The sequence below is a fragment of the Crinia signifera genome, chromosome 7 (genome assembly GCF_055691185.1).
Source record: "Crinia signifera chromosome 7, ASM5569118v1, whole genome shotgun sequence".
NCBI lineage: Eukaryota > Metazoa > Chordata > Amphibia > Anura > Myobatrachidae > Crinia > Crinia signifera.
In genome coordinates, this window is record NC_139223.1 from 182,404,473 (window position 1) to 182,432,042 (window position 27,570).

General features: G+C 46.1%; 1 protein-coding gene across 1 annotated transcript in view; it reads left to right on the forward strand.

The window, feature by feature from the left end:
- LOC146021315 (transient receptor potential cation channel subfamily M member 8-like) overlaps window positions 1-27,570 on the forward strand; it is a gene marked incomplete at its 5' end in the record, with an annotated part of 560,542 nt that overhangs the window by 45,886 nt on the left and 487,086 nt on the right. Inside the window, one exon of the mRNA XM_083155109.1 lies at window positions 5,909-6,086. Within this exon, the coding sequence (XP_083011235.1) occupies window positions 5,909-6,086 (178 nt within the window). The remainder of the gene's footprint in view (window positions 1-5,908; window positions 6,087-27,570) is intronic.

Consider the following 27,570-nt stretch of genomic DNA (forward strand, 5'->3'; position numbering starts at 1 on the left):
CTGCATTGGGATCCATATTACAAGGACTCGATAATAGTCATGGCCGCCCCCTGTGGTCTTTGAACATTATGATCTGGGGCCAACCTCGCCTGCCCTACCTCCGTTGCCTCAGACTAGGGTTGGCGGGCGCGTGCAGAACTAGGCTTCGCCAATAATAGCCACGTTCGAAGGAGCCAGTTAGTCTAGCTCCAACCCTGATGCCACCTGGTCTTAAGAGTGACAACGCGCCCACCAAGGCCAGGAGAGAGCAAGGGGACCAGCTACCTAATGCCCACATGAGGCAAGTGCCCCCGGACCCCCAAGGGAGTGACTACACAGGGAGATTGGGAATGCTCCCACAGATGATGAGACAAGGTAATCTATGGCTGGACGCAACAATGCGTGACGGTGGTATATATACACAATGGCAACAATGCTCAGAAGATGGTATGCAATAATAAACAATGGCAACAATGCTCAGAAGATGGTATGCAATAATAAACAATGGCAACAATGCTCAGAAGATGGTATGCAATAATAAGTCAAACCTCAACTGTACTATCCTGCACTGCGAGGGACAAGCCCCACAATGCAGACACCCAGGCTGGTATTAGGGGAACCAGGAGACAGGAGGAATACAAGGCAAAAGTCCAATGAACACTTAGCTGCAGCAGGGCAGGATTCAGGAACCAACAATGCGAGACTCTGGATCACTCGGGAACCAGGAACACCAAGGGATTGCTAAGCAGGGTCCACAAAGCTATAACCGGCGTCTATGCCCAGCAGACGCCGGCTATTTATTCAAAAGTTCGCACCCCCGGCGGCTGCTGACGTCAGCTGCACCAGGGGACACTCACCGGGTGGAAGTTCGGGACCATTGCCGAGCAACGCCCTGACGCCCAGCCGCAGGGATAGCGAGGACGGAAGTTCGGGGAGTTGCTTGGCAACGTCCCCGGCGCCCGCTCTCCACAGTACCTTCGCCGCCTGTCCCAGACCTGCTAACTGCAGGAGACTGGCCGGGACAGTGGCTCTAACAGTAGGCTTACTGCCTGTGGATACCTCTGCTGTGTGTCACCTCTGGGCATGTCCTGGTGCGCCCTTTGGGAGGGTCGCAGGTACTTAATAATATGTGTTTCTTTAATTATTGTGCATAATGACAAATGTCCTCTACTGGCGTTCTGGGGTATGGTCAGTTGGCTTTGTATTTATGGCAACATTCAAGTTAACAGATGCCAGCAATGGTATTTTTTATTTTTTTTAATAAGTTCCATGGGATGCAATGCTGAGTATACTTTTCATTTGCTCTGATTTAGCCTTTGGAGTGGTTTTATGTTCTAGATACTATCTTGGTTTGCATGCCCTGTGCTCTATTTAATTATTTCCCTGTTACCTAGGAGACTGCGAGGTGGATAGCCACTACCCCCCTGTAGATATGAGTGAGGCGTATCTATTATGGCGCCTTAGTATGACTCTTAGAGTCGCTGTCTTTCTGTTTCCCCTCTTCTTTCTTATCCTCTCTGTGCCCTGTTCGTCTTTCCCTCTCTGTTCCCCTCGCCTCAACATGTGTATGTCCCATGTGATTGATATAATGCTCCCAGATAATAAGGATCACATTTAGTTTCTGAATACTGGTTAACATTCTCTTGTTAAATGTGAAAGGGTTGAATTCCCCCCAGAAACATAAAGTGGCTTTGGCTTCCTTTCACAAATTAAAAGCCCAGATAGTAGCCATCCAGGAAACACACTTCAAAAAATCAGCCCCTCCCAAATTTTTAGATAATAAATATCCCCAGTGCTACACTGCTAAGGTCCCTCTTAAAAAGGCAGGGGTGGCTATATTAGTTTCTGCTAACTGTTCCTTTTCAGTTACCTCCCAACACTGCGACCCGGAGGGGAGATGCATTATATTAGTTGGCTCACTTGAAAATACTGAGGTTACCCTGGTCTCCTGTTTCGCCCCTAATACAAGGCAGGTGTCCTTTTGCAGGAAACTTTGCGCATTCGTGCAGAAACATGCTAAGGGAGCTCTCTTGCTTCTGGGAGACTTTAATATGGTCCTCGATACCACTGTTGACAGATCCCGTCCTGGTATACACGGAGGCCCCCATGCAGTAGACTATTCTACTGGTTTCCGCCAGATCCTGGGTGAATATGATCTGCATGATGCCTGGCGAGCCAAACACCCTGCATTTATGGACTATACCTTTTTTTTTCCACCCACATCAGTCATACTCACGGATCGACTTGGCATTATCTGACAAATGGACGTTAGCTTCCCTACATAAAGTAGACATATTGCCTATGACTTGGTCTGACCACTCCCCCTTATTGATTTCATGGGATCAGAGCTCCTATAGAGTTATTCCAAGCCCATGGAGACTGGGTAACCACGCGTTGTCCCATTTGGAATCCCGTCAAGCTATTGAAGATTCCCTCTCCCTGTATATCTCTACTAACCAACCAGGGGACACTAATGTGTTTAACCATTGGTGCTCCCTTAAGGGGGTTATCCGCAGCTCCGCTATACAAGCCGCAGCTAGATTGAAGAAGGCCCAGGCTAGGGATCTTATATTAGCTGAAACGGAGTTGTCCAAACTAGAATCTGACCATAAGGCGGATTCCCTTAACAGATCTATATATAGGCGTCTTATGCTGGCGAGAGATAAGGTAAACACTTTCTCCCTTCAGGAAGTTCAGCGGAATATAGCCAATATATACTCCTTTGGGAATAAATCGGGCCGACTCATAGCTAGAAAATTGAGAGGTCACAGAGCTAGGGCAAGAATACATTTTCTACAGAACTCTCGGAGAGCTAGGGTTGTTGATCCCTTCCACATACAGTAGCAAACACCTTTGCGGAATACTATTCCCAGCTCTATAACCTCAATTCTGATGCCAACACTCCTCAACCTGTCCCAGCTGACATTGAAGTTTTTTTTTTTTGAGCAACATTGCTCTCCCGAGGTTAGATTCTGAGACCTGTCTGTCCCTGTGCTCCCCCTGGTCCATATCTGAAGTAGAAGCGGCCATCGACGCCTTACAATGAGATAAAGGCCCTGATGGCTATCCTTCTAATTTCTATACATTTTTTAAGACAGATCTAGCTCTTATATTGCAGTCTTTTTGACCGGCTATAATCTTACGCTGCCTGGCGAGGCACCACGTGACTTTATGGATGACTGGAGGTGGAAGGTCAGGCGTGAGCCCGTAGCTGGCACCGCTGTTTAGGACGGCCACAGCGAAGCCTACACTAACTCTGTTGAGTCCCCCGGGCAGATGGAATACCCCTGCGGTAGTGCTAGGCTTCGCCTGTAGCCACCGCGTTCGAAGGAGCCGATTAAGCCTGCTCCGACGCCGATGTAGCCAGGTGTTATGTGGAGACAAGGGGTGAGCGATCGCCAGGGGGTATCTCGAAAGGCAGATCTAGCTAACGGGCCTAACTGATAAAAAAACCCTAACTAACCGGCACCAGGCCAAGGACGGGACAGCGCGACCGAGTCGCAAACCCACCAGAGAATAGGGAATCCTCAGAACCAGTAAAAACAAGGAAAGGACGTTCCCCAAAACCGGGTGCAGAGAGGAAAGGGGACACCCCTACCTGGCGGAGACTAGGGAGAAGGACCAAGGGGGAAATAGGAGACAGGAATAACGAAGTACACTGAAATGAAGGGAAAACAGTCCCGCGGAGGGGAACGGCCACGGAGGGCCACAATGGAATCAAAAGAAATACCGGGGCTCCACAGGGGCACTTACGTGACCCACGGAGTGATGGAGAAGGTGGAAATCATGCAGGCTCCGTCCCGGGACAGGAAAACACACAGCGGGAACCAGGAATTCCACAAGTTGGAACACTGGACACAGGAGACGCTGACACAGGAGACGCTGGACACTGGAGACACTGGACACTGGAGACGCTGGACACAGGAGACACTGGACACAGGAGACGCTGCAAAGCTGGAGGCACTGGGAAAAGGACCCCAAAAGCTCCAGGGACCGGGGTAGCATAGAAAACGCTATAGCCGGCGTTTGTGCCCAGCAGAGGCCGGTTATTTATTCAAACCCGGCGCCTGCGTGACGTCAGGCGCACAGAGCCGCCGGGCGGAAGTTCGGGGACGTTGCCTAGCAACGCCCCGACGCCCGGCTCCAGAGCGAGGCCTGGAGTGCTGCTCGGCAGCGTCCACAGCCTCCCTGCGCCGCCCAGCTCCTGCTGTCCGTCCGGGTACTGGGGGTCCCGGACGGCGGCATGTGACACCGCACAGGCCCACAGAGGACAGCACCAGGGGACAGCACCAGGCTTCAGCCTGGTCAGGTAAGTCCTGGAGGGGGGACCCCTTTATTGGGGGGGTCCCCACTCCTCCAGGGCCCCTGACCAGGCTGACCGGTCAGGGGGTTAATGCTTTGGCTGGGGGGACTTGTATAAAAAGTCTCCCCCCAGCTGTGGCATTACCCTGCTGGCTGGTTTGGCCTGGGGCTGGTTCTTAAAATACGGGGGACCTTAGTCATTTTGTTCCCCCGTATTTTGGGAACCAGCCCCAGACCTGGAGCCTGGGGCTGGTTGTTAAAAATCGGGGAACCCCTATTTGTCGGGTTCCCTGATTTTTAATTACTGGCCCTGGCTCTGTCAGCCTGGTGCTGGTTACAGCTGTGGGGGGACCCCACGCTTTTTTTTATTTATTTGCTTTACAATTTTTTAATCACTAAAGCCTGCACGGATCTGAATGATCAGTGCAGACTGCCTACACTAATTCGTATTAGCGGCCATATATGCGGCCAGCTAATACGAATTAATACGACATCGGAGGGTTACAAAGCAGTCGTATTTGACTGCTTTGTAAATTCCCCTCAGGAACACGACTTTGCATACGAGGTATGCAGTCGTATTCATTCGTAGCAAGAATACGAATACAATTTTTTGTATTCGTATTCTTAGTAAATGTCCCCCTTAATCTTTTGCACTGTTTGGTGCGTTTTTCTTCACAACCATCCTTTTTTACAATTATCTTTTTTCACAAGCATCATTATTTATGATATGCATCTGTAAGCCCTGTGATAGGCACGAATATACTGTATATATTCTTTGTACTATTTAGTAAAGCAATAGTAAGTAGAGGTAGGGACCTTAAATATATATGAACCTCCTTCCTGTTACATCACTTGGAGCACGTTCATCAGACATTTTTGACAAATTCAGAAACTTTGGCTAAAAATGTAACAACTAGTCTACTGTCACCTAGCTGTGTTCTCCCTGTTAGATCCAACCAGCTGCTATCTCTACCACCATCACCTTTATCGTCAATATCCTCAATCATGTTCGAAAGTATTACTTCATCCCATTTTATAAGCATGGATGACTCTTCTCCTATCCGTGCTTCCTCAGAACAGGATCCTTGAGTGCTACACCTTTTGCTACTGCTGCTGCTGTGAGTGGATCTTCATCCCAAGTGGGGACGAGGAAAAAAACTTGTAGTAATCTAACAAAATAATTACTGTAATAAAGTCCTTTGGTAGATGGAGCAAGTATGACAGCAGTCACCCAGTTGCACAGCGGATTACTGACACCATAACAGCAATGCTGGAATTAGATGTGCGTCCAGTATTCACCATTAATGCACTGGGGTTTAAACAGTTACTTTAGGTCCTGTGTTCCTGCTACCAAATACCATAATAATGTTAGTGTGTGAAGAAGAGTATGCACACACTGACAGGGATTAGGAATCGGATGATGAGGATGAGGATGACAGCGTGCCTATGTAGAGCCAGTTTGTGCATGGATAGATCATTGCCAGTAATGTCCACTGCCCAAACCAATCATTTCAGCCACAGGTGTGGCCGTCACTGTTACTGAACTGATTTAGTCTAATAATACAGTAGATGTTTTTGAGGGTCGATCCATTGTCATATCTGTAACACCTCTGTATTTCCACAACAGTACATCCGCTTGTCAGCTGACACAAAGCCAGAGAAATTGTATGAGCTGATGACAAAATACTGGGATTGTACAACTCCAAACCTCGTCATCTCAGTAACGAGTGGAGCAAAGAATTACTTGCAGAAGCCACAGATGCTCAAGATCTTCAGCCACCTCATTTACATTGCACAGACCAAAGGTATGTGCAATTTCATTGTTCACTTCACTGTTGAAGCCATACCTTGTTTTTTGCATTTCATAAAACTGCATGTTAAATTCTGTCTCAAATGGGAATGGATCATTGGTTCGACCTAAAGATGGTCGACAGTCATTAGATCGACACCGTTGGGTCGACATACTGCAAGGTCGACAGGAGTCTAGGTCGACATGGGACAAGGTGGACAGGTCATTAGGTTGACATAAGCATTAGGTCGATATGGTCGAGTTCAACAGTCAAAAGGTCGACATGAGGTTTTTCACTGTGCAGAGAGAGCTGGTATCCCGCACTGAGGATACCAGTGGCACCCCTGCACTGCCAACACGCAGTTCACAGTTGTGCACATGAGGGGAAAACCATTTGGAATCACTCAACATTGAATGGCTTTCCCTCAGTTTGCAGCGGCGAGTATGCCAGGACTTTCTCGGTGCTGCGATGGTTGTGGGGAATAGGAGGTTGCTGCTGCATCAGCGGCCGTCCCTCCCAATGGCAGGGGAATGCCTGTGTTTACTAGGGCACCCCCAGAAAATGCTGGGTTAGTGCCTCCAAACAGCTGCAGGGTATCAATGACCCTGCGAACAGTCAGTGCTGGCTATCAATTGCTGGCTGTCTTTGCGCGGATGGCTCGCACATGCGCACAGTGTACCATGCACAAGCATGGTCATCCTATAATCGTCAGGGCTGCGAATTCACATACTGACCAATACTGTATCTGACCCATACTGTAACCAACCCGCACTGAATCCAACCCTCACTGTATCCCAAACTGTATCTAGCCGCACTGTATCCTGCATTGGATCCAGCCCACACTGTAACCTGCACTGTATCCACACTGTACTTTATCAGACCCATACTGTATCTAACCCAAACTGTATCCAGCCCATACCATCTCCAACCTGTACTGTATCCTGCACTGCAACCAACCTGCACCATATCACGCACTATATATGATCTGCACTGTATCCAACCCGCACTGTTTTCAACTCACACTGTATCCAATTTACACTATATTCTGCACTGTAACCAACCATCACCATTTCACGCACTATATATAATCTGCACTGTATCCAGCCTGCACTGTATCCAGCCTGCACTGTATCCAGCCCTCAATGTATCTCACACTGTATCCAACCCACACTATATGCCGCAATAGATCCAACCCACACTGTATCCTGCACTGTATCCAACCTGCACTGTATGCAACATACACTATATACTGTACTGTATCTGACCCATGCTGTATCTAACCCACACTGTATCCAACCTGCACTGTATTTTATTTATTTATTAACAGTTTCTTATATAGCGCAGCATATTCCATTGCGCTTTACAATAGGAGACAGTGATAAAACAAACTAGTTATTTACAGACAGTTAAAGGTATGAGGGCCCTGCTTGCAAGCTTACAATCTGTAGGGAAATAGGCATAAATACAACATGCTTCACTCACATTCACATCATTTGAAGTTCACTCTATCAGGGTTTTCACCCCTTTCTCTCTGCATTTTGCAGCTATCTATCGCCCACCTGGGCTTCCCAAACAACAGTTTCTGGAAGATTTCTTCGCCTGGCTCCCCCACTTCTTATCTTCTGACATCTCCACCATCATCATACGCTATTTCAATATTGCTATTGACAGCCCACTTTCTCCTCATGCCTCTATCTCCTTTATCTAAGCTCCTCTCTTGGCCTCTCCCAATGGTCTTACTCCTCTCTTCACAAGGAGGGACACTGCCTTGATCTGGTATTCACTAGGCTATGCTCTGTTTCACTAACGCCCCATTCGCTCTCTCTCGGATCACAACCTTGTCACCTTCTCAACCTCCTCCATTTCTCCAAGCTCTATAATACCTAAATCATGCAAGCCTCCTCTAACCCACAGAAATACTAATGCTATTGATTTTCAACAACTTTCTACATCTCTGCATCAACTGTGCTCACCCATTTCTACACTTGTCTGTCCTGAGACAGCTGTAACCCACCTGAACCAGACTCTACAAACTGACCTTGGTGAAGCTGCTCCAGCTACTCCTAACAATCAACATAGGCTTAGATGCCAACCGTGTCACTAAATTAACAAGACACCTGCAAAAACTATCACGTAGATTTGAACGTCGGTGGCGTAAATCTCAAAATACAAGTGACTTTGTCACATTAAAGACTACCTGCCATTTCTAGCCTAATGCTCTGGAGATTGCTAAACAAACTTATTTTCAATCTCTCATCTCTTCTCATGCCACTAACACCAAGTGACTCTTTAATACATTTAAATCACTTCTTTACCCTCCTTCATCCTCCCTACCTGCTAATATCAGTGTGCAAGAGCTTGCTTCCTTCTTCAAGGAAAGGATTGCTAAAATCCAAGATGAAATGGCATGCTCTTCCTCAGCCGGTGACTTGCTTACTTCCCATCCTGAGCCCTTTGTCACTCTCTCCTCATTTGACCCCACAAGTGAGAATGAAGTGACCACAATCTTCTCATCCTCCTGCTCCACTAACTCTCCTCTTGATCCTATACCCTTACAGTAAAGCTCTGTCTCCTGTGCTTATCCCAAGCTTAACTAAAATCTGTAACTTTTTTTTTTCTACTGGTATCTTTCCTTCTCTGTTCAAGCATGCACTTAATACTCCCATTTAAAAAAACAAAACACAATTTTGATCCAAACTGTCTCTCTAACTACCATCTCTCAGTATCTCTCAGCTACCATGCCTCTCGAAGCTACTTGAGAGACTTGCCTACACTCACCTCACACACTTTCTTAACTCCTACAACTTATTGGACCCAATTCAGTCAGGCTTTCTCTCTCAAAACTCTACAGAGACAGCACTGACTAAAGTAGTCAATGATCTGGCCACTGCTAAATCTAAAGGCTATTTCTCACTTCTTATTCTTCTAGATCTCTCAGCTTTGGCACTGTGGACCACTCTCTTCTCATACAAACACTACAATCCCTAGGTCTTCAAAACACAGCCCTTGGTTCTTGGTTCTCTTCCTACCTATCTAATCGCTCTTTCAGTGTTCGCTTCACTGATTCTACCTCCTCCTCACTACCTCTGTTCGTTGGAGTACCACAAGGCTCAGTTTTAGGTCCTCTACTTTTCTCAATCTATACCTCCTCTCTTGGCAAACTAATCAGCTCTTTTGGATTCCAGTATCATCTGTACGCTGATGATACTCCAATCTATCTATCCTCCCTGGAATTGTCACCATCAGTATTGCTCCGTATCTTTGAATGACTTTCTACCATTTCATCTTGGATGTCATCTCACCACCTCAAACTTAACATTTCCAAAACAGAATTAATTATACTGTATTCCCACCAGCCAAGAGTAGTTACCAACCTGATATCTCTATCACTGTTGAGAACACTACAATTAATCCTACCCCACAAGCTCGCTGCCTAGGGGTCATCCTCGACTCTGAACTGTCCTTCATTCCTCACATTCAATCTGTCTCTTAATCATGTTATATGCATCTAAAAAACATATCCAAAATTTGTCCGTACCTTACACAAGACACTGAAAAAACTTTAATCCATGCACTCTTTATATCACGCATTGACTATTGCAATGGCCTCCTTACCGGTCTTCCTAAGAAAAGACTCTCACCGCTACAATCCATTTTGAATGCAGCTGCGAGGCTGATCTTTCTGGCTAGACTTCCATTGTCTGCTGATCCACTCTGCCAGTCCCTCCATTGGTTGCCTGTATATTTCTGCATTCAATATAAAATACTTCTACTTAAATACAAAGCCATCACTCTGACTACACCAACTTATTTCTCCTCACTTATCTTAAAATATATCCCCACCGACCTCTCCGCTCTGCACAAGATCTGCGTCTCTCATCCACACTCATTACTCACTCCCACTTACACTTGCAGGATTTTTGTCGGGCAGCACCCACCCTATGGAATGCCCTTCCACACACACTAAGACTCTCCTCTAGCCTCCAAACTTTCAAGCGTTCCCTGAAAACTCACCTATTCAGGCAGATTATCATATTCCAGAACCAGCCACTTAACCTTCATACTGTATATCATTAGTATATCCAGCCCCCACTGTATCCTGCATTATATCCAGCCCACACTGTATCCAAACTACACTATATCCTGCAGTATATTTAATCTGTACTGTATCCAACCCACACTATATTGTATGCTGAATCTGGCCCATGTGTAGAGAAAGGTGATAGCTAACAAGTTATCCGTATAGAGGCGCAGGGTGTAGAACTGTTTTGTTAAGCTGCAGTACAATATATGGGGGTGTCGCTCCACAAAAGAAAGCTAAAAAAGAAAAGAATACAGTAGGTGACTGCGCTATTATTTTTAATGAACAGTTTATTACAAATTGCCAGTACTTGTTTTATACAATTTATTATTTGAGAATTAAACATAAAAACAATAATAAAAATAAATGAAATAGAAGCAATTCATAGAAATGAAATTTGAAGTTAAAACTTGGTGACTGAGGTTATAAGTCTATACGGTACCGTATTATTGGGGAGAAATGAGTCCCAGCTGGATTTGGATTTTATTATGGGTAGTGTCTGTTCCTGTTAAGCCTCACTGGTGGTTGCTGTGTTGCTGATTAAATTGTCCCCAATTGTTGGGCTTTCAAGAGAATACAAACCTCCTGCTGTTTTATAGCCTGGATGGAGATGAAGGTCCTTTTTTAGGGAGGGGATACGGTCATTTGATCTACAGCATGATGGTCGACAAGCATTAGGTTGACACCATTAGGTCGACATGGGACAATGTCAACATGGGACTAGGTTGACATGGGTCTAAGTCGACAGGTCATTAGGTCGACAAAAGCATTAGGTCGACATGGGCAAGGTCGACAGTCAAAATGTTGATATATTTTTTTACTGTTTTTGGAGCCGGTATTTCGTGCCCTACCATACACTAGGGCGTGGAGGGAGAATAAAATAGTGTGCCGAGCATAGCGAGGCACTATGCCCAAAGCATGGCGAGCACAGCGAGCCATGCAAGTGGACGTGGTGCTACGTTTAACTGTCCATGTAGACAACAGTGGCGGAACTCCTGGAGGCAATGTAGTCATTTGCCACCGGGCTCCTGGCCAGAAGGGGGTGCTGACTCCATTGCCTTCTGGCTGAGGGGTAGCTTCGGGAACAGACTCAATGTGACTGATATAGTCTGTTATCTAAGCCACTCATCATCTGAGAGCTGTGCCGCCAGTCCCAACCTGACAATCTCACTGCTCAGCTGTGATAGCTAGCCGGGTGTCTGCTGCACTGGATGTTATGTAAGCAGCTCGCCTCGCTCCTCCTCTCATCTCTATGTGCTGATGTCCAGCGGCTCCTGCGCTGTGCTGAGTGGTGATGATGTCATCCACAGTGCCGCGCAAGCAGTTTGCCATACAGGAGTCTGGCTGCACTGTAGGTGTAGCAGGCGGACTGGGTTGGAGATCATGTTCATTCTGGCCAGTCCCACAGATGGACCAGCAGCAGCTTTCCCCTGATTGGAGACTCAGCCCACAGCCAAGCTACGCTGCACTGGACTGGGGGGCACAACAGCAGCAGTGTGAGTAACCCAAAACCCAGCTCATTGCCATTCTGTCACTGCAGGAAATTAAATAATATATAAAATGTCATCCCTACCTTCACACCCAGAACCCAGTCGCATAAGTAGAAATTTAGCGTCGTCATTTTGTGATACCCCCTCCCCCCGCCCACACATACATAATGTTTTTTGCTTGTTTCTAAGGGGTTTCTTGCTTGTTGCCAGAGTTTTTTGCTTGTTGCCAGGGGTTTCTTGCCCGTTGTTAGGGGATATGTCTTAACAGCACACCAGCGCTCCTGAAATCTTACACTTCCAGGTAGCGCTGTACGCTACGCTCCCCTGACAGATGCTAGAGGTCCAGCGGGTCTTTAGCATCTGCCCCCTTCAAGGCGGTGGACATGTTTGGGGCAGGGCCATCTTTACGTATGGGCTTAATGGGCACTTGCCCAGGGGCCCCAGGTGTATAAGGGCCCTATGCTGATAGCTGAGGATCCCCTTTTTCCAGGAATACCAGAATTTTGAAAATCGGCCCTGGGGAACTGGAGATATCCAACTTCAAAGCAGCAGTCCACATCCGACCTGTTAATTGCACTTCCCAGTCATATTTCTAAGGTTCTCTCTAACTTAACTTTTTCTGAGAGTATATTCCAAAATCTGGGACTCTCCCCTTTCTGTCAACACTAGCGGCTTGTCTCTATCATGCCCATAACCAGAGTTATCAGCCTTCCAGCAGATGGTCCCTGCTCCAGCTCCAAACGTCTGGTGTACAGTTTTATAGGTACTCTTTACCTAGAACGGCGCCCACGCAGGCATCGCATGTACATCGCATGCCATTATAATGGCATGCGATGCGACCGATGCGATGCCCACGATTTTACATAGAAATGCATGTTAAAATGTAAATCGCGTCGGTCGCATCGCAAGCGGCCAAAAAAATCGCATGCAATACAACCGACGCGATTACCGCGATTTTACATAGGGAACAATGTTGAATGGCCCAATTGACCCGAATTTCCATAGGGAACAATGTTAAATAGCCCACAGACCCCAAATACCCACCCTGAAGTGTGAAATGGCCCCCCCAATTGTTAACGCCACCCCACGATTAACGTCAACCCTAAGCGTGGCAAGCGCAGCGAGCCCACGAGGGGCAGCGGTACGCATCCTCTGACCTTTTCATACCCCCACTATCCATGTCGGCGTGGAGTTGAGAATAGAAAGTGTGGCGAGCGCAGGTATCCGCGTCCCATCGCGGGCTTCACAGGTGTCCGCGTCCCCTCACGGGGCTCGCTGCGCTCGCCACGCTTCGGACACGGTGGCTCGCTACGCTCGCCACACTTTATATTCTCAACTCCACGACGACGTAGATAGTGGGGGAATGAAAAGGTCGGAGGACGCGTACCGCTGCGCTCGCCGCGCTTCGGGTTGACGTTGATCGTGGGGTGGCGTTAACAATTGGGGGGGGGCATTTCACACTACAGGGTGGGTATTTGGGGTCTGTGGGCCATTTAACATGGTTCCCTATGTAAAATCAGGTTAATTGGGCCATTTAACATTGTTCCCTATGTAAAATCGCGGTAATCGCGTCGTTCGCATCGCATGCGATTTTTTGGCCACATGCGATTCGATCGACGCAATGTTTTCCCTTGCGATGCCCAAGATCAAAATCGTGGGCGCCGTTCTAGGTAAAGAGTACCATTTTATATTTAGGTCACTGGATTGCTCTGGCTCCTGATCTCTGATCCCCAAGTTCCCAGCACTTCCTGAAAGTTAGGTTTTTATACTATTGATGGCTAAGAAATCTATTTACTGATAATGGCGATATCTGCAGTCAAACAAGCTGCCCTTCCACCAGAAAATGACGAATATTAAGCCCACTCCATTATCCAACCCTCCCCTGCGTATAAAACACCCCCTACCTCCCTGGAAGTCATTTACAAGGGACCCTTCATTCAGCTCAGTGCCCCCTTCCACACGTTAGTGTTCTCCCTCCCACCACCTGTGCAGTAACGGAGTAATTAGCAGAAGTTACTGCTCCAGGTCCTACATGTTGAGTGGAAGATAGAGCACCCCCTGCCATCCATGGGACATCAAAACTGCTGCTGATAGCACCCCCCCCCCCACACCCCTAGGAGGGGAGAATGGGTAAGGACCCCAGTGCATTGCTTTGCCCAGGGGCCCACACTGCTGTTAAGATGGCCCTGGTTTGGTGGGCCATTTTCTGCAAATTCCATGACATCCAGACTGCCTAGAATTGGCTGCACCCCCGAGGCACCAGCTCCCTCCTCGCCACCACTTGGACAGTGGTGGTGTTGTTATGCCAATACCAGAACCCATCATTATGCTGCATGGAATATTCTCATTTATGGTCAGTATGCTGGTCAGATAGGGACACACCACACAGTGGCCTGGCGGGGATGTATAGTGTTCTGGTCAGACAGGGACACATAGACTAGAGCACACACCACACAGCATGATCGGCCTCATCATGGAGCACCCACAGCCAGACGCTCAATGCTCACCTCATGCCAGTGTGTTTGTGTGTGTGTGTGTGTGTGTGTGTTTATATATATATATATATATATATATGGAAAAGGGGGGGTTTTCAGAGGGCGCTTTAGATAGTAAATCAATCACTTTAAGTTGACATTAACATTTATTAAAAATATACAAACATATAAAAAGCCCATATCAGGGTATCATATATACACAAGTGGTGAACAATCGTATGAGAGTACAACTCAGTTCAGTTTGTCAATTCGGTCTAAACAAGGAGCCCAACGCGTTTCGTCATGTCATGACTTCATCGGGGCAGAAAATGCAACCGACAATAACTACTGTATGTGTGTCCTATATAAGAGTATCCGTAGACGGGTATTTCAATATCTCTCCGATACAATTCAGGGCAACAAAGATTTGTCCTCAAATTGAGTGTGATTATTTGGGGATTTGCAGGATGAAAAATCACCAAAATAATGTGATCAGGATCAGTAGCATACAGCAGGGGTTCACCACATGACGAAACGTGTTGGGCTCCTTGTTTCGACCGAATTGACAAACTGAACTGAGTTGTACTCACATACGATTGTTCACCACTTGTGAATATATATGATATCCTGATATGGGCTTTTTATATGTTTGTGTATTTTTATTAAATGTTAATGTCAACTTAAAGTGATTGATTTACTAGCTAAAGCGCCCTCTGAACCCCCCCCCCCTTTCCATTTCTATTATTTGTGATTTGCCTAACAGAGGACCCGTCAGAGGTGCTGCTCTTACATTGTAAGCGCAGGAAGGGGATCCCCCCATTTTTTTATATATATATATATATATATATATATATATATATATATATATATACAGTCCCAGCGTGGGTGCCGCACACCAAAAGAACTTCTTTAAATCCGTATAAAACAGGGTTTATTACAGCAACGTTTCGATATCACCGCGATATCGTCATCAGGCTTTAAACCAGGTTTAAAGCCTGATGACGATATCGCGGTGATATCGAAACGTTGCTGTAATAAACCCTGTTTTATACGGATTTAAAGAAGTTCTTTTGGTGTGCGGCACCCACGCTGGGACTGTGTATGTATTCTTTTGGTGTGAGCACCCAAACTACAGCGCTATTAGGAGGAAGTGCCTGGCCACGCTGGGAATATATATATATATATATATATATATATATAAAAAACAAACAGAAGTGGTCAGGAATTGCGCTCAGGAGTGGGCCTTTCGACCAGCTGCAACTCTGGAACGACTCTCCTGTTAGTGAGAGACACAAATAGAGTACATGGAAGAACGGGGGGTGTCCAGAGTGCGCTTCCAGTAGTACCACCTAGCCAATATGGGTATAAAGTCCCAACTTTATGTGATCCTGCCGTCACTTATATCCAAACGGAGTGTTCATAAGCTTCAAAATAACACCGAAGACTTCGAATTTTAAAAGATGGTTCTTTATTAGAAGCCCAACGCGTTTCGTCTACACGACTTCATCAGGGGCAATGGCATGGCCTGGTGTGGCCAGAAATCCAGATAGAGGTGAACAAATGGAAATATCCTTTTACATATACAGTTAAAATCGGTATTGGTAGGTATGGGAGATAAGCGCCAAAAGGGATAAATCTCCAAAAATAGCTCCTTGAGAGGAGATAAAGATCCACGGGGGTGGAATCCAAGGTATACGACTGGAGGGAATGTCTTCCTCTCTCACAGCCAGCCAGATAAAAGCAAATATAGAGTGATCCACAGCAAGAAAATATAGGTGCTTACTCCACTGCAGTGGATTCCACCCCCGTGGATCTTTATCTCCTCTCAAGGAGCTATTTTTGGAGATTTATCCCTTTTGGCGCTTATCTCCCATACCTACCAATACCGATTTTAACTGTATATGTAAAAGGATATTTCCATTTGTTCACCTCTATCTGGATTTCTGGCCACACCAGGCCATGCCATTGCCCCTGATGAAGTCGTGTAGACGAAACGCGTTGGGCTTCTAATAAAGAACCATCTTTTAAAATTCGAAGTCTTCGGTGTTATTTTGAAGCTTATGAACACTCCGTTTGGATATAAGTGACGGCAGGATCACATAAAGTTGGGACTTTATACCCATATTGGCTAGGTGGTACTACTGGAAGCGCACTCTGGACACCCCCCGTTCTTCCATATATATATATATATATATATATATTTCTAGGAGAGGAAAGAGGAGCGCTCCAAATAGTGCTTTATCTTTTTATTTCAATCACAAAAATAAAATCATCCACAGGTACATTGTAAATGGTGTCACGTACCACAATAGACGGTTAGGCACAACCGCGGGTGATAAACAGCATGAACTGGGGCTGTCTCCGACAGCAAACAGATTGGCAAACGGGTGCTCTCACCACTCTCACATCCACCACGGAGTTCAGACCGACGCCAGGCCACGCCCCTACGCGTTTCGTCACGAGGACTTCGTCAGAAGTCCTCTGACGAAGTCCTCGTGACGAAACGCGTAGGGGCGTGGCCTGGCGTCGGTCTGAACTCCGTGGTGGATGTGAGAGTGGTGAGAGCACCCGTTTGCCAATCTGTTTGCTGTCGGAGACAGCCCCAGTTCATGCTGTTTATCACCCGCGGTTGTGCCTAACCGTCTATTGTGGTACGTGACACCATTTACAATGTACCTGTGGATGATTTTATTTTTGTGATTGAAATAAAAAGATAAAGCACTATTTGGAGCGCTCCTCTTTCCTCTCCTAGAAATACCGTTTACCTGAGAATCCAGGTGCCCGCAAGGGTAATTAAGAGGAAGCAGCCGGTTGTACATCTGACCTAAAGTGCTGGGAAATTATCTCCTTCTCCCCCAAAGCTAAAGGACTGACTTGAATTCCACTGAAAGGATTAGGACTTGCGCGCTAATTGGACTTTTCTTGTGATATATATATATATATATATATATATATATATATATATATATATAGTATAGTATAGATGAGTCTTACAGCAACTGGTATAAATAAATAAACAGCCAACTCAGTGGGTATGTATATATGTGTGTGTGTGTGTGTGTGTGTGTGTGTGTATATATATATATATATATATATATATATATATATATATATATATATATATATATATATATATATAGAAGACGGGGCGGCACTCCAAGAGATGCACAAGTCCCAGCGGGGATGCAGTGAAGAACGGCGGTGCCCTCCGTAACTTGGCTCCGGTGTGGAGACAGGAATGTACAGCGTGGGGGGGACGGTGGCACTCGCGGTAATGGAATAAACACACAGAGGCAGTAGTATCCCAACGTTTCGTGGCAGTGTCGAAACTTTATCAAGGTGCCATAAACAATTAAAAAATACAAATGAGCTTACCTAAATAGCCCTCGGTGCTGTCCGCGGCGCACAGCGTCCGGTCACATGGCGTCTAATGATGACATCACACGCTACTGAGACGTAGTGAGCCCCGGAGGCTGCCTCGGACACGTGATCTAAAAACATGAATGAACAGAAGTTACACATCATACACAAGTGTAAACAAAGTTGCGAGAGGAGAGAATATACACATATAGACATAGCAAAAAACAAACCAGTGTTCACAGTAACAGCAGCGTATAGATAGCACTTATTGTAGTAAATTGTACAAGACAGATGCTTAAAGCATAAAGGGTGATTCTATTTATAGAACACATGTAAAGCTATCTGTGTAAATACTGGGGCAGCAGCATATTTATAAAAAACAGGATAAACCGAGGTTTTCATTCAAACCTCGGGGAGCCAAGGTATCCAAAGTATGGATCCAACGGCATTCTGTTTGCAATAAAATCAGTGACCTGTCGCCGCCACGGGGCAGAGGGGGCACATGGTCTATTATTCTGTACCTGAGAGAGGTCAGCGGGTGTCTTGTCTCCACAAAGTGTTTACTTACAGGGTGCTCACCGTGGCCAGATGTTATGGCAATTTTAATGTTAGACCGATGGGCTGTAGCACGTTCTTTGAATGCCCTGTTGGTCTTGCCGACATAATGTCGACCACAGGGGCAGCTTAAAAGATACACTACAAATTTTATGTGGCAACTAACCCGGTGTTTAATCTTAAATTTTTTTCCGGAGTATGGATGATAGAAAGTGTCACCAGTGTTCATGTAGCTGCAAGTAGTGCAGCCACAGCAGCGGAAGCAACCAGGTTTAGGATTACCTAGAAAGGTGGTCGCTTTAGGTGGAGGGTAAGAGGGATTACTTGGTTAAAAATAATATTGTGGATAGTGGGGGTATGAAAAGGTCGGAGGACGCATAATGCCGCCGCTCGCCACGCTTCGGGTTGACGTTCATCATGGGGTGGCGTTAACAATTTATTGGGGGGCCATTGCAAACATCAGGGGCCATTTTTGGGGTCTCTGGGCCTTTTCACATTGTTCCCTATGTTCACATGGGTCAATTGGCACATTGAACATTGACAAACAACCATTAACCTACCAACAATACATGACATACAAACACAAACAGACAGCCAATCAAGACATAGAATCAGACACGGACGACAGTAGCCTAGACCAAACATGCTCAGACTTGGACAGCTCAGCATTTTCCATACACGACATAGAAGACCAACACTACCTGAATACAGCAAGACAATCATTAGAAGCAGGGCATGTCACATTCAGAAGCAAACAGACAGTAGAAGAAACAAAAGCACCCATGACAGACACAACAGAGACCGAGCACTGGGACTTGGATTTTTTAGACTTGGAGGCAGGCCTAAAAACCTGCCAGACAATAGAAACCCAACACACACACACCCCCAACAAAAGGAAAGCAAGAGACGGATCAGAGGGTGCAGGGGAGGCAAAAAAAGTAAAACAACACGACTAATCACAGATAAAGACCAAGGGATTTTCAACCTCAGCACCACAACACTGACCGACATGCACAAAACAGTACTCCAAAAAGGACTAAAATTCGCCCCCACAAAAAAACTAAACAAATTCAAAACATACATGGACATCCGAGCATTCACAAGAAAACTCACACTTAAAAAATTCTTTGCACAAAACCCCATTAGACCAAAAGAAACACAAACAGACCAATACAGACATACATCACTCAAACCCAAATCAACGTTCAACCCAACTCATACAAAAGGCCATATCATCAAAACATTCGAACAATTACTGACACAAGATCTAGAAAAAATCAACACAGACACACATAGAAGGGGCAATTTCACCAAACAAGAGAGGGAAGCATTGGAAGAATTAAGGGACAACAAAGAACTGATCATAAAACCAGCAGATAAGGGTGGAGCAGAAGCACACAGAATCCTAGGAGACACAAACACCTACACGAAATTAAAAACAGACCCGACCCAACAATTCAAACAAGACTTACAGAAATTACTAAACGAAGGCCCGACGTTAGGAATAGTCACCAAACAAGAGTATGATTTCTTGAACCCACAACACCCGGTAGTGCCGGTATTCTACTACCTACCGAAGATACACAAGCACCAAACACAACCACCAGGAAGACCCATCATATCAGGCATCAACTCCCTCACCTCAAACCTATCCCAGTATATAGATCACTACCTACAACCCATAGTCAGTAAACAACCATCTCACCTAAGGGACACAACACATACAATACAGACATTACAGGACATCAACTGGAAGGAGGACATGTGGCTGGTCACAAGTGACGTAACAGCCCTATACACTATCATTGATCACACACAAGGAACAGCAAGCGCCAAACACTTCCTCACGACAGACCATACCATAAAATCAGAACAGAGAGACTTCATAATAAAGGCCATCAATTTCATTCTTACTCACAACTACGTATGGTTCGACCACAACTTTTATTTACAGCACACAGGGACCGCTATGGGGACCAAATTCGCCCCAAGTTATGCTAATTTATTCATGAGCAAGTGGGAGGAGGAATCCATCTGGAATGGCCATGACTTTGGGGCGAATTTGGTCCTCTGGCGAAGATACATAGATGACATTCTGTTCATCTGGCAAGGCACCGAAAAAACACTGACAGACTTCATCACCCACATAAATTCAAACAACAAAAACATCGTATTCACAACCACATACAACAAAACACAAGTTGAATTTCTAGATCTGGACATACACATCAAACAACAAAAAATAGAAACCAAGACCTATCACAAAAAAGTGGACGTTAACAGTTACATATCATCTGACAGCGGACATCACCACAACTGGATAAAAAGTATACCCCTAGGACAATTCACGAGACTCCGACGAAACTGTACCGACATAACCACATTCAAAACACAAAGCGAAGCACTCAAAACACAATTCATAGACAAAAAATATGACACACAATTAATCAACGACGCATACCAAAGAGCAGAACAGAGAGACAGAAATTACCTTTTAAAAACAAAACCAAAAACATCAGACAAACCAAATAATGACATTTACTTTATCACACAATTTAGCGACTCAGCCCAACAAATCAAAAAAATGGTCACCAAAAACTGGAATATCTTACTGCAGGACGAAACCTTAGCGGACATACTACCACCACAACCCAAAATAGTCTACAGACGAGCACCCGACATAAAACAAAAGCTAGTGAGAAACCACATACCACCCAAAGAAACCAGACAGAGCAAACTGGACAATTCACCAAACACAAACGGATTCCACCGCTGTGGAGTATGCATAGGATGCAAAACACAAAACAGTAAAACACACAAAACCACAAAAACCTTCACATCCACAAACACAAAAGAAACCTTTACCATAAAACATGAAGTCACATGCCACACCAAAGGTATCATATACCTGATAACATGCACATGCGGTCTACAATACGTAGGCCGCACCATCAGACCCTTCAAAACCCGCCTGGCAGAGCACATCAGAAACATCCGTAAAGGTTATGAACAACACAGCCTTTCTGCACATTTCAAACAGACACACGCACAAGACCCCAGGGACCTACAATTCTGCATAATCACAAAGATAACACCAAACTGGAGGGGGGGGGACTTCGGCAAAACACTAGACCGTGAGGAGCTAAAATGGATATACACATTGAAAACATTAGAACCAAAAGGTCTAAACATAGACTTCAACATCGCTTCAATAATTTGAAGGATTAGAAACTAGCAAAAAACCTTACCACTCCTTACCACACCACACCAAACATCAGACAAATCAGCCTAAACACAACAACATAAGAATATCCTGGAAATACAGCACATATAGATCACTTTTGAAACTCTTATCCATTTGTCTCAATCACATCCTGTACTTTATCTCTCCTACATTACCACCACGTTAATTTGACCCATACAGTCCTAATTCAACATATTAAAGATGACACAGCATGACAACATGATCATAACAACAGGGACCCTAGACAACCTGACACGTTCTCTCAGAAACAGCTTGACATAACCAGTAAGAACGCCCTTATTATAACAATAATACTCCCAGAGTAACACACTGTTATGTACAGCAATCCCTGACACATCCAAATACAACATATAGCAGTAGAGGACGGATGACCTAAACCAATTAATACCCCAGCAGCAACATCTGCCCGTACTCTATCTCTCCCACTTTACCACCACCGACCATCCCCCACCGCATCACCCCAACCTACTAAACATAGACAGTCCCAGAGCAAGACACCAACAGGAAGCACCACTTCAACACACCACAAACGTAACTACAGGGAATCACTAAACATTAACACCACCTTAAACCCATTAGAATCATATCAGCGCATACCCCGCAAGCCCAAACAATCCATTTAATAACTTGACATATAACAGTTAAAATCCATGACAAGCTAATAGGGAAAGACCTAAGGAACGGACTTGAACCTATCAGAGAGGACCAATTTGCATAATACCTCCCTCTGAAACACAGGACCAATACCCTCACGGGAAAAGCAACCAATCAATGGCAACCAGAGCCTTAAAACCCAGACCAGCAACCACTGACACTATCCTTGAAAAAGGCCTACTGGCCGAAACGCGTTGGACACAAGGCATTCAGCACCTCACATCAAGAAACATCCCCTGCAGACCAAAGAACAAACGGCGAAGTCTCCTCCGGCGCGAGTCGAGCGCACCGGCATCGTCTGACGTCACTCCGGGGATCAACGCTGATCTCGCAAGATCTGAGACCCGGAAGTCGCGTCCAGACCGACGCCAGTGAAGCCGGGCAGGCACACATCCACCAACGGGGACCGGAACGCTGCGGCTGCAGCGTCACCCCAGACCCACGGACAGGCTCCCCCATCTAGCGCGGCTGCGCATACAGAGGGGTAGAGCCCAACTCAGCAGGAGCACGGAAGGCTATTCCGGCCACAGGACACACAGGGTAAGAAGCGAGCAAGCGGGACGCCACACCTCGCTGAATCCCAGTACGTACCTACCTTACACTCCTGCATACCTTAAGCACTTGGTGCAAGATTATACCACACTTCTGCAAACTTAAGCACAATTGTGCCAGACTGTACCACCTTGACCCAGAAAACTGTCATTACTTAACTGCCTAAAGAGACATAAGCCCAGTTGACACCGTTGACACCCTCATTCCCCTCGGGGCTCTTAAACAGTGACAGACGGACGGGTATTTACCTTTGGAGAAAAGACATTCCAGTCACGACTGGGAACAGACTTTTCCCATCACGCATGCCATATTTTACAGTGATTATTTGCACATTCTTTTCAAATAAAAGCGTTTATTTATCTTACAAATCACCTCTCCTCATTACTACACCATTATACTTAGAGGCAGCGCTTCAGCCCAACCCATCTTTGTTTCCATTTATGACCCACAGGGGAAGCGGGTAACCCCTGAGGCTAAGCAGCGCCCAAAACATTAGCCATTCTAAGCGAGCGCAGTGTACACCCCAAACCAACATTAAACATTGAGCCCGATGTGAAATCGCGGGCATCGCGTCGGGCGCATGACATGCTTTTATGGCCGCTTGCTTGAGGAGGGATAGGCTAGTCGAAAAAGTGGGTTTTGAGGGAGCGCTTGAAGGTGGTAAGGGAATCAGAAAGCCTGATGGGTGGTGGGAGGTTGTTCCAGTGCAGGGGGGCAGCACGAGAGAAGTCTTGGACACGGGAGTGGGAGATGGTGATTAGGTGAGAGGTCAGTCGGCGGTCAGCGATGGAGCGAAGAGGACAGGAGGGAGTGTGGATAGAGATCAGTGAAGAGAGGTAAGGAGCGGTGGAGGAGGAGAGAGCCTTGTAGGTGGTGGTGAGGAGTTTAAAGAGAACTCGGAAAGGAATAGGGAGCCAGTGAAGTGATAGACAGAGGGGGGAGGCAGAGGTAGAACGGTGGGAGAGGAAGATGAGCCTAGCAGCAGCGTTAAGAATGGATTGGAGAGGTGCGAGGCGGGTGAGAGGTAGCCCAGAGAGAAGGATGTTGCAGTAGTCAAGGCGGGAGATGACAAGAGAGTGAATGAGAATTTTGGTCGCGTCAGTGGAGAGGAATGGTCTGATGCGTGAGATGTTGCGTAGTTGAAAGCGGCAAGACTGTGAGAGAGCACGAATGTGGGGGGTGAAAGAGAGGGAGGAGTCAATGATGACACCGAGGCAGCGCGTTTGGTCGGTGGAGGTGATCTCGGTTTCACCAATGCTGATGGAGATAGTGGGAGAAGAGGGGATTGTTCGGGGGTTGGAAGATTAGAAGTTCAGTTTTAGCCATGTTTAGTTTCAGGAAGCGTTGGGTCATCCAGGCTGAGATGGCCGTGAGGCATTCGGAGACCTTGGATAGGAGTGATGGGGATAGGTTGGGGGAGGAGAGATAGATTAGGGTATCATTGTCACGATCCGGAGTCTAAAGAACACTAAATGCCTGTCCAGACTTGCTCTGAGGTATACACCTTAATAGACTTCAGTGCAGTGATCTGGCTTTCTCTCACATGACATTCAGAAACCAAAACCTGTCTGCCTGATTCTGACATCATTCAGCTGGGTCCAATCAGCCCCGCCCTGATTCCTATAAGTATGCTGGGGAAATGGTCTAGAGTTGTCAGTGCAATGGTGTCTACAGCCTAAGTAGCATCTAAGGATCTACTCCTGTGTTATTCAGCCTCCAGACCAGTGCTATTGTCATCTCCAGCACAGCCTGACTCCTGGCAGTTCTGCTGCATTCTCTCCTGCTGATTCCAGTCAGTTCTGCTCCTGCAGTTACCACAGTGTCTATCTGGTTCACCATCGGTTTGCCATCGGCTCACCAACGTTGTCATCGACCACTGCGCTTCCCATCCACCTACAGCTCTACTACCCGGTACCATCTTCTATTACCAGACACCCTTCAGAGAGTCATCATCGATTACAGCCACCATCGGTGACCTAACATCGAACAGCTATCATCATCGGTGTACTTTCTTTCAGTGACTGTGTTATTGGTACTATCCCGAGCTACATACTTACCTGCAGTGCTCCGTTGTTGTCTCCGACACACCATCGATGTTCAACATCGGTTTCTGCAAAGTGAACCTCCAGAATCCAGATCGCTGTGATATTGTGATATTGAACATTTCTAGTTACTGTATTGCTGGCTCCAGTCCAGTCCTCATCATCTCAGTGATGTTTTGCTTATTTCCAGTCTTCTGAAGTACTTACCTGTCTATATGTGCAAAACTCATTAAACAACCAAGTTTTCATTTTACCTCAGCCTCAGTGTCAAGTCAGTCCTCAAGTGTGACAGTTTGCACTGACCAGATGAATCCATCGGAAGGACAGGATCAGATTACTGGGCCGATTCAACACCTGGCAGCCCGTATAGAAAATCAAGAGGCTGCACAGAATCAGGCCATCTGTGTTCTACAAGATCTGTCCACAAGCTTGGATAATATACAAACTTTACTACGAGGCACTGGGGCTCCTTCAGCAATCAAGGTAGAAACTTCGACTCCTGCATTCATCCCGGCACCTCGCCTACATTTACCTACTCCCACAAAATTTGATGGATCTCCCAAAAATTGCCGTGGGTTCATCACTCAATGTGAAATCCACTTTGAACTTCAGCCAAGTAACTTCCCGTCAGATCGCACGAAGGTAGCTTATCTAATTTCGCTCTTCTCCGGTTCTGCGTTGGATTGGGTATCACCCCTCTGGGAGAGATCTGATCCTCTGCTATCAACCTATACAGAGTTTGTGGCTTTCTTTCGTCGTATATTCGATGAACCAGGACGTACATCATCTGCTTCCTCCAACATCCTCCGGCTTCGGCAGGGGTCCAGAACTGTGGGCCAATACCTGGTGCAATTTCAGACGTTAGCTTCTGAACTTTCATGGAATGAGGAAGCCAAGCATGCAGCCTTTTGGAACGGATTGTCTGAACGTATAAAAGATGAGCTTGCCACCAGAGACTTACCCCCAAAATTAGATGACCTCGTGTCCCTGTGTAATAAAGTCGATCTGAGATTAAGGAAAAGGGCCATCGAGAGAGGAAGGACTTTGTCTTTCAAAACCTCCACCACTTCTCAACCTCGCTTCAATTCATCCCCAAAAGAGAAACCTCAAGCCCTAGCTCACAAAGAAGAGGGGCAGTTAGGGGTACTCTTTACCTCTTCCTCCAATACAGACTGTGTCCTCCAAGTCTTCCTGAAGGTTGCCCAGCATGCAAAAAAAATTCCTGCTTTGTTGGATTCTGGTGCTGCCGGGAACTTTCTCACCATAGAATTCGTTCAACGATGGAAAATCCCCATCGAAAAACTTTCTAATCCAGTCTACGTTACTGCCGTGGACGGTAGTAAAATTCTCGGAGGAATTATTACTCACAGGACTCAACCTCTGTCGTTAAAGGTTGGAGTTCTTCATTCTGAACTAATCAGTTTCTTAGTGATTCCAAAGGCATCTCACTCCATGATCTTAGGTCTACCCTGGCTCCGTCTTCACAACCCCACGATTGACTGGAATTCTTCTCAGATCTCTGCTTGGGGTTCATGTTGCTCTAAATCCTGTCTACAACAAGTAGTTCCTGTTCGGAAATCTTCTACTAAATCGTGTGATGTACCTCCTCCAGCATACAGAGAATTCACAGATGTATTCAGCAAAGCTGCCGCTGATGTTCTACCTCCTCATCGTCCTTGGGATTGTCCTATTGACCTCATCCCTGGAAAAATACCTCCCAGGGGTCGGACATACCCGTTATCTCTTCCAGAGACCAAGGCGATGTCTGAATACATCAAAGAGAATCTGGCTAAAGGGTTCATTCGAGCATCCTCCTCTCCGGCCGGAGCTGGATTCTTCTTTGTAAAAAAAAAGGATGGAGGGCTAAGGCCCTGTATTGACTATAGGGGTTTAAATGACATCACTATTAAAAACAAATATCCATTGCCTCTAATTACTGAACTTTTTGATCGGGTTAGTGGTGCCACAATCTTCACCAAGCTTGATCTCCGAGGGGCCTATAATCTAATTCGTATCAAAGAGGGTGACGAATGGAAGACGGCATTCAATACAAGAGATGGTCACTACGAATACCTTGTGATGCCATTCGGTCTCAGCAATGCCCCTGCAGTCTTCCAGTTCTTCGTAAATGAGTTATTTCGTGACCTGCTGTACCATCATGTAGTAGTCTATTTGGATGACATCCTTATCTACGCCAATAACCTGGAAGAACATCGTCACTGGGTCAAGGAAGTTCTGACTCGCCTCCGCTCTAACCATCTCTACTGCAAATTAGAGAAATGTATATTCGAAGTGAAGTCCATCCCATTTCTAGGATACATCATCTCTGGGTCCGGCCTTGAAATGGATCCCGACAAACTCCAGGCAATCCAAGGTTGGCCAATCCCAACTACCCTCCGAAGTGTCCAACGCTTCTTGGGATTCGCAAATTATTATCGAAAATTTATCAGAAACTTCTCCACTCTAGTAGCACCAATTACGGCTCTCACCCGCAAGGGAGCAAATCCTGCTAAATGGCCGGAAGAAGCTATCAAAGCTTTTCATCTCCTCAAAAAGAAGTTTATGTCCGCTCCAGTTTTAAGACAGCCAGATGTTACCTTACCCTTCACGCTAGAGGTCGATGCCTCATCTGTGGGAGTTGGGGCGGTACTATCACAAAGAGGTCCTGACAATCATCTGCATCCCTGTGGTTTCTTCTCTCGCAAATTCTCGCCTGCAGAGCGGAATTATGCCATTGGGGACCAGGAATTGCTCGCCATTAAATTGGCACTGGAAGAATGGCGTTATCTCCTGGAAGGAGCTGCCCACGAAATCAGCATTCACACCGATCATAAGAACCTCTTATACCTCAAAACCGCTCAATGCCTCAACCCACGTCAAGCCCGATGGGCCCTGTTCTTCTTCCGCTTCAAATTTAAATTGTCATTTTGTCCTGGGACTGCCAATCGCAAAGCGGATGCACTTTCCCGATCTTGGGAGCAAGACACAGAATTAAGTACCACAGAGAAACATCTTATCATTGATCC